This window comes from Polyergus mexicanus, unplaced genomic scaffold, assembly GCF_030449975.1.
Source record: "Polyergus mexicanus isolate NDT 795.1 unplaced genomic scaffold, iyPolMexi1.0 SCAF_9, whole genome shotgun sequence".
NCBI lineage: Eukaryota > Metazoa > Arthropoda > Insecta > Hymenoptera > Formicidae > Polyergus > Polyergus mexicanus.
Window position 1 is genome coordinate 9127472 of NW_027223329.1, and position 8792 is coordinate 9136263.

At 32.4% G+C, this 8792-nt stretch overlaps 2 protein-coding genes across 3 annotated transcripts in view; one reads left to right on the forward strand and one right to left on the reverse strand.

Annotated features, from left to right (window-relative positions):
• The window catches only part of LOC138936390 (transcription factor GATA-6-like), a 119241-nt gene extending 116391 nt beyond the window's left edge, over window positions 1–2850 (reverse strand). Inside the window, exon 1 of the mRNA XM_070301764.1 lies at window positions 2811–2850. The gene's annotated coding sequence lies outside the window, so the exon portion shown is untranslated. The remainder of the gene's footprint in view (window positions 1–2810) is intronic.
• Window positions 1–8763, forward strand: part of LOC138936389 (nuclear RNA export factor 1) — a 98268-nt gene extending 89505 nt beyond the window's left edge. The window contains exons 1-2 of one of the 2 annotated variants that reach the window (XM_070301759.1): window positions 6616–6754; window positions 6885–8763. In XM_070301759.1, coding sequence (XP_070157860.1) covers window positions 7060–8658 — 1599 coding nt within the window. In that variant the 5' untranslated portion in view covers window positions 6616–6754; window positions 6885–7059 and the 3' untranslated portion in view covers window positions 8659–8763. Of the gene's footprint in view, window positions 1–6615; window positions 6755–6884 lie in introns of those variants that run through there. The other variant, XM_070301761.1, reaches the window with a different exon arrangement.
• The last annotated feature ends 29 nt before the right edge of the window (window positions 8764–8792 follow it).

Sequence of the window (8792 nt, forward strand, 5' to 3'; positions counted from 1 at the left end):
AAATTTAATTTATATACGAATTGAATATACTCCTATATTTTATAAACAGAATAAAACAACTTTTCCACTTAGAGATTTAAAAGAGGGGCTTTCGGCAAAATTATATAAATTAAATAATAGTTTCAAGAGAGAATGATCTGACTGCTTGAAGTATCAAAATAGATATTAAATTGAAAATTAAGATCGAAAGAGTAGGAGAGAAAAATTTTCAATCTAGATATTTTATCAATTTATGTTTGCAACAGTTTTTCAACTCTAAATTAGCAGATAGCTAATGCTATTCGTTGAAAAGAACAGTTGATTCTGCAAGAGACGAGCGGTAAGCTGGTTGCAATTAACGAGAGAATGAGGAAGTGCGCCAATGAACGCGCCGAGTTTATGAATCGCATGAATCTTTGCGTGGTGTGTCGCGAGATCAAAGATCGGCCGCCGCCAGTTTACTCTCGTAGAGCTTGCAAAGCTTCGGTAATTTTTAAAACATATAATTTTTACAAATGAATATATATATATATATATATAAAACACAATTTTATATAACTTAAAAAATGTAAGATGAATAAAATGAATAAAAATAAGATATATTTTAAAATATATGTAAAAATAAGAAAATGCTTTTTTAAAATATACAACAGATTTTTATATAAGTACTTTGCAAATTTAGCTTATTCTCGTTGAAAGATTGAATCGCACAAAGTAAATTTAATGCGAGTGAAAAAGACTTGGAAATGTATCAAATTATCTTAATACAAGACGCACACACGCACGAGCGTTAAAAAAGAAATATTAAATTGATTATAAAATATTCATGTGTGTATATGTGTGTAAAGCTATATTGCAATTTTGAATTGAACAAGAAAATTAAGTATAATTTCTCTAGAGACTGGTGAAAAAATAGTATTGCATTTGTAAAAAATAGAGCAGATAAAAAGAAAAAAGATGAAAAAAAAGAGAAAAATGTAACTTTTATATTATCTACGTTTTTTTTTTCTTTTTTTGAACAGACATCATATATTGTCTTCTGTATATCGAAAATAGCATTGTCGCGACATCTTTCAGAAATCATACGTAAATTTTATATTACCAAGAGGGTAATACCAAAGAGAAGCCTGAAAGAGATCACGCTATCATTTTTCGTAAGACGCTTTTTTAAGCTAATGGAGTAGCAGCAACTGGATCCATTTTATAATCGAAACTACATAGCTAGATTTATTTTTCGGTGTGCTACGGTAAAACGGTATAATTATGATATTTTTCTGTAATTTTAACCGTGTTTTATGGATTTCTAAAGAGTTTTAATTATTAGCAGCATTAGTTAATTTTTACAATTATTTTTTGCTTTAATAACAAAAAACCGGAAATGCGAAAAATCTATTTTTTCTTGGAAATTTTATTGTTAAATATACATATATACGATATACGTGAAATTGTGATTTTTCCGAAGTTTTCTATTATAATTATTATATTTTTCTATAGTTTTAACCGTTAAAATGTTGCTTTGATTTCTAAAAAGTTTCAGTTATTAACAGCATTAATTAATGTTTATATGATCGCGTGATGATAGAGATACTGTCACCTGACAGGTTTTCGTAAAATGTCATACGAAAAATAGCGATTTTCTTTGCAATATTGATTTTATAGAATATAAAAAAGTACTTGCGGGTATTGTGCGGGATTTTATCCAAAATTTTAAAAAACCGAAAATGCAGAAAAGTATCAGAAATTTAATACAAAATATAATTTGAAATTTAATACAAAATAATTTACTACATGGAATTACATGAAAATGTCCAAAATATGCGTATAATAAAAAATTTACTAGAAATTTTTAAAATAGACAATACTATTTTTAGTCTTGACCGCCTATTTTGCGTAGCAAATCCATTCTTTGAGCCAGTTGCTGAAGACCTACCTTTCGTTGCTCCTGGCCACTTTCTGTTTCGATCTCTAATTAGATCAAAAAAGGAGATATACACTCCTTTTATCGCCGGCTATTTACCATTGCCAACGAATAAGCGCAAGATTTTTCTTGCGTTCGTAAGGAGATAAACTCCTTCTTTTGCCGGGTAATTATTGTCGCCGGCAAATGAGTGTTTCATACTCGTTGACAATCGTGCGATTTTACGATCGTTTGTTATATGTTCATTTTAATACATCTTTATTTTAACTGAGACAAAGCCAAATTATCAATCAAAATTTTGATTAAAAAATTATGATAAATGTATAAATTTGATTAAAAATTTATATATTTATATATATAATTTATATAATAATATATATAATACCATATAATTTATATAATAATATATAATTTATAATAAAATAAGATTAATTTGCACAACATTTGTGCCATTTGTTATTATATTACAAGTAATTTAACTGATTGATTATTTGGTCTTATATGAGTTAAAACAAAGTTTAAGAATAATATCTGCAAACAAATTCTACGATATGGATGAGCTACAATATAAGAAATTAGGATAAGATTAGGCGCGCGTTATAAGAATAAGTTACTATGATACGGATATAATTGATAAAATTACTATCGTTCTTTATTCGATAAATCAGATAAAATATACACAAATTGGAAAAAAAGTTTTCTTTAATCTTTCTTTTTTAATTTAGATTTTAATTTACTTTATGCAATAGATGCAATATATCAAAAGAACTTATTAAAAGTTATTCGACTTGATCTGTTTTTAGCTCATCCATTTTAAAGTAACAGATTTTATCTACAATCTACAATCTACAACCTGCATCTACAATCTTTACAAATCCGTTACTTTAAAATTAAATAAAAGTTTATCACTCACCGACATTGATGCGCAACAGCGGAGTTGTCGGTCTTGAAGCTACGTTGTCTGTAACATAGAAATATAAAATTCAAATTATAACAGCGTTCAAAATATAATTAATATTTTGTGCAGAATATTTTACATCCGATGCGTACAATACGAAGAAATTTTATTTAAAAATAAATATGAAACAATTTTACAAATTTTAAAAAAGACTATTTTCTTTAATACTAAAAACATTTATCGGATTTATGTAAGTCTTTTTTCCTAATTTTCTCTTGTTCAATTCATTCAAATAATGAGACTGAATTAATCGCGCGTACGCGATTTTTAATAACTGATATAAAAATAATAAATATTCACCCTTGGGTTGCTCCGTTGGTGCAGGATGTCTATCCTAGGCCTCCTCCTCCTCCTCTTAGGATGTTAGGTCGCTACGTTGATCTGTAACATACGAATAAAAGATTCAAATTGTAGCAGCGCTCAAAATAATTATTTCAAAAAATTTATTGTATGTATTGAATTTTATATTCGATACATATAATAATAAGCAAATTTATAAATTTTGAAGTAAGGAAATATACTACTAAATTCCATATAAAAATTATAATCTAAAAGTAAAAATTTTTACGATTATAAATTTTGAAGATTATAGCATTCATATAGTCTTTTCGTCTAATTCTCTCTTCTTTAAATCATGTTTTTTTTTAAAGATCGAATTACGCAATTGATTGTTTAATTTAAATTGCACATACGCAATTAATAAATAATTAATATAAAATAACAAATCACTTACCACAGGGTTGTTCCATCGATGCCCGATGCCTCTCCTAGGCCTCCTCCTCCTCTCAGGTTGATTCACACGCGCGATACTTTAAACGGCACTCCCGCATTTTTATCGAAAGATATTACCTCCGCACTTGTACGCGCGATACTTTGAACGACACTCCCGCACTTTCGAATTTCGGCACGATCGAACCTCGCTCTTCGCACGTGAGAATCACACTTCGAGCCGACAAGTCGGGAATTCACCGATTACTTCGAGGAAAGGTTAAGCGGAAGCGGAAGAAGACGAAATCGATTGATGGAATCGACGCGAATGGGGTTCGCTCGACTCTTGACCCGCGCCTGCTCCCATCGAGGGCCGACTAGAACTTCGTTAAGAACGATTTCATACGAACCACCAAGTCTCTATCATACAGACTGAGCCGGGTTTATCGTAAGGCTGGTAGACGGGTCGAGAATGAAGATACCCACCTTCTAGGTGCTAACAATCTAGATCACTTCGAAAGCGGGAGATCAACTTCTCTAGCGAGCGAAAATCGAACCTAATTTAGTACAGCCGACTCCTCAAATGCCAAACATGTCAGTATTGCTACAATGTGCTGTTAGACGGTACAAGAGAAGGGACCCATTAAACGACGATTCCAAAACAATCGACCGAACTCTAACCGATTCGGGCCGAACCGTTTGTCGGAGCAGAACGTGCCCTCGACAGCCGATTCTCGAACCGAAGTTCAAGATTAACCGCGCGAACATGCATCTATACTATGCACGAACATACGTTGCTACGCGGTCGGCATTCACCTCAGCCGCGATACTGAGGCGTTTTAACATTGCGCCTGCATTAATATATTAAATTTATTAATACATAAATATTTATATAATATATAATATTAATATAGTATTAATATTAATTGATATTAATATAAAATTAATTATATTAATAGGTATTAATATATTAAAGATTGCAACGCTGAGAGACATCCCCATTTAGCCGGCAACGAAGTCTGATTCTCGATGACAATCGTGAAAACGAGATAGAAGTCCAACGCGAAGACGCGACGACGCGAAAACGCGATATCGCGACAACGCGACGCATCGTTGCTCGTAGGACACGATGACGGCAACGACGACGCATTAATGCGCGTTCAACGCACAAATGCGCGTGCCACATATGAGCCATTGTGCGACTCGTGGCAATGCTGTGTCGACACGCGACGCGGAAGACGCGAAAGCCGTCCGCGGCACGATGACGGCACCGACGACGCACTGCTACTTTATTGCTCGAGTATCGCCGCGCGAATGATAACACGTAAGAAAGGAATTTGAGCGTCTCACCCTCCTCCCCCCTCCCCCAACTCCCGCCACAGTTCTATTCAATTGTTGTTGTATGAATGATAACAAAGCCATGAACAATAGCGCGCCAATGTTTACGTCGCCAAGGCCGAATAACATGTTAGGTATTGCTAATTCGCTGCTGAAATATTTTATGTACTATAAAATATATACTCCGGTAAATGATACACAATAGCGTCTGTTTAGAGTAAACAAAAAGACGGCGAAAGATATCATATACTTAGGGAGACGCTACCGCGTCTCTCGATATGCGAAATGTTAAATTATATAAATATTTTAAATTATAGATCAATTTATAATATTTATTAATAATTTATTTATTAATATCAAATATTTATTAAACGATTAATATATCACGGAGTTTATCGTTATGTTAATTAATGGATTTTACGATTCGATCATTTTATAGCACGTTCTTGACTCAGATTATATTTAAATCGTCGAAAAATTAAATGATATAGCACCGTGAACAAAATATATTTGATACCATTTGTTGTTAAAGAAATAATTATTATTCGTAAAAATTCGCAACAAAACAATAATTTATAATTTAGATCTCTTCGATTCTTACTTTGAGAATGATTTTTTTGCATTTTACCCCAATTTGAGATAAATTTTAATGGATTAATGAGATTTTTACGATTAAAATGACATATCAAATACGATATAATTCGAATAATTTTTATTCAGATAAGAATAATTTTAAAACATAATTTTGTATCTGATTTTTACATTTGTATCTAATTAAAATTTATCCGAATAATGTCGCGTTTTTTTGTCATTCATTTGCAAAAATTTTAGTAATCAAGTAAAATTATGTTTAAAAATATAAGAAATATAAAAATTTTATAAAATTTTTTGTATATTCAGTAAATGCGCTCTGTGTTAGACAATATTTTTACTCCGAAGCGTTTAGTGGACAAATGAGGGCGAAGAATTTTGTTCTTTGAGTGAAAATAGATTTAAGCGAAGCGTATTTATATCGTCGTATTAATTATCTTATTATTTTAATTACTTATGTTTATATAAATTTGTATATAATCGCCTTTAATTTGCATCGATGCGCATTAAGTGCATCCAACTAAATTTATAAATTAAAAATTAATTAAATAATATAATTAATAATAAATTAATTAATTATAAAAAGCTATATAACCTAAATACATAATTTGATATAAGATGCTTGATAATTTTGTTTCGTGAATAAGAAAAATGTGATAGCGTATTATTTAATTTATTGTAAATATTTTCTACACGAAAGTATTTATTTAATTTATTGTAAATATCTTCTATCCGTTATATTTAAAAATTAGGAAAAAAATAATTAAGAAAATTTATTTTTTGTTTCACATGCGTGTACATAAAAGTACTTCAATAATATCGCTGGCCGTAATATATATTAAAATGACAAAACATCATGCGTAACTAATAAAACATTAATAAATTTATAATATTTCTCCGCATTTTTTATCCACAATTAATGGATTTAGCACGGACACGAACCAACTGGCCGTTTTACCGTGACACCGAAAAGTGAACCTAGCCATGTAATTCCGCTGGTTCTAAAATGATTCCAGTTGGCGCTATTGCATTAGCTAGAAAAAGCGTCTTTCGAAAACGGTGGCATGGTCCCTCTCAGGCTTCTCTCTGGTAATAAAAGGAATTATTGAATACCGATCAACACTCAACTGTAGAATATCCTACCATCGATATCATCGTGTCGTGGCATCTATCACAAATAATCAGAGCTCGTTGGAAACATATTATATTCCAGTGAAAAAGTAGAAATGCGCCAGTAGATTAGAAAATCAAATAAAAAACAAGTAAATTTTTTAACATCTATTACATCTATATTAATTATGTATAATTATTGTTTTGTAATATTTAAATAATCTTCAAAGTTGGAAATGTATGTATATATGAGAATATTTTTATTCTTAATAATTGTTTCAGAGAAACATACAAGTTAACCTCAAAGGCATGTAAACAGAAGAAGCTGTCAAATCAAAGAAAACATGTGATTGGAAAATAGGCGAAAAGAAAAATAATAAATAGAGAAACGAATTCGAGATCTTTCTAAATAAAGGTTTTTCTCGACATTCAAGATACAACAAATCAGTGAAATAAGATGATGAAACAAGATAATATTCAGGTTCCGAATCAGGTACAGAATGTACCAATCATCCCATCTCAAATGGATTCCTCAATCGCTATAAGAATAGCTATGGGAGCAAAAATGATCTACGAAAGAGCACTGATGGCTCGTGCGGATATATGGCACAAAATCAGAGTTATCAGAGGCTCCCAGTACGACAAGGAGACAGTTTTGAAAGCTATTTTAAAAGCGATAGAACCAACCGATTTAATACCAGTGAAATATCAAGTTTGCGGAGAGGATGCGTATTTCATAGCGAGAAATTGCGGCCCTGCTCTCGAAAAGCTGTGCAAAACAAATCTGATAATTAAAAATGTCAAAGGGGATGCTATTATTCTTGTGGTGACTTTGGGATACGCCTCGATCAATGATCTAAGAATCCACATACAACCCTTATTATTAACCGCACTGACCAAGAAATACGATCCAAATCGAAAGACGTTAAACTTGGAAAACTTTCATTTAGATCCAGATATAGAGAAAACTGTCTATTGCCCATTGTCACAGCTCAGAACATCCAATCACATTTTGAAGATGGCCAAAACTGCTATAGCCACTATTGAACATCTGAATCTACAACGCAACGAGCTGTTCAACATATCGGCAATAGAGAATTCGAGTTTAACATCCATTAAATACTTAGATTTGAGACATAATAATTTATTGAATATGGATGCGCTAACTCCCCTCAAGAATCTGGAGATCGTCAAACTTTGGCTGGACGGAAATCCACTTTGTGAGAATTACTCAACTGCGAACCAGTACGTTGAATCTGCGAAAAAATATTGTCCACATTTGCAAGAACTAGATGGTGTATCCATTGTGCCAAATATGCCGTTGATGTACAGAGACTACTTTCAGGACGAAAGGACGCAGCGTCTCGTACATAAATTCGCCTATCATTTCTTTAATTTACACGATCAACTCGATAGGACGATTTTACGAGGACTTTATCACAAGGACGCGTTTTATTCCATGAGCTTCGCCATTTCCAATGCCGTCGCGCAAAGGACTGGACTTAATCTGTACACAGGCAACAGAAATCTGCTAAAGAAAGGATCGAAGAAAAATACGTTTCTCTATCATACTCAGGAGGACATTCTGGTAGCTTTGAGTAAATTGCCCAGGTCCTATCACGACAAGAGTTCCTTCACGTACGACGTCATGTATGACGATGACAAGTGCATCGTGTTCTGTGTCTCGGGATTATTCAAAAAGCTAAGTTCCGGCACGAACGTGCTGTCGTTTTCTAGAACATTCGTACTGTTGGCTTCCCTGGACAACGAGTATCACATTTTAAACGACCAGTATCATATATATGCAGCGCCAGAGAATGTTACATCCGATAAAATAGTAGTGAAATATGCATACGACGAGATCGTGCCAGTTTGCTTCAGTCCGAGCGAAAAGTCCGTGCTGATCACCAGAATGAAACAGGTGTCCAAAATGAACGACGAATGGTGCGAATCGTATTTGTCGGAAGGTCAATGGGACATGCGAAAGGCGATATCCAACTTTATGAAGGATTTGAAAAGTTCCTCGATATCGGAAAACGCATTCGTTAATAAATAGAACAGGCGTTTTCAAAGTCCTACATAAATAACAATATTTAGCTTTGTGTAAATAAATTTATACATATATTTTTAAAAACTTTCTGCAATAGATTTTTCTCTTCATAGCAAAAATTATACGTACATTTTATAATA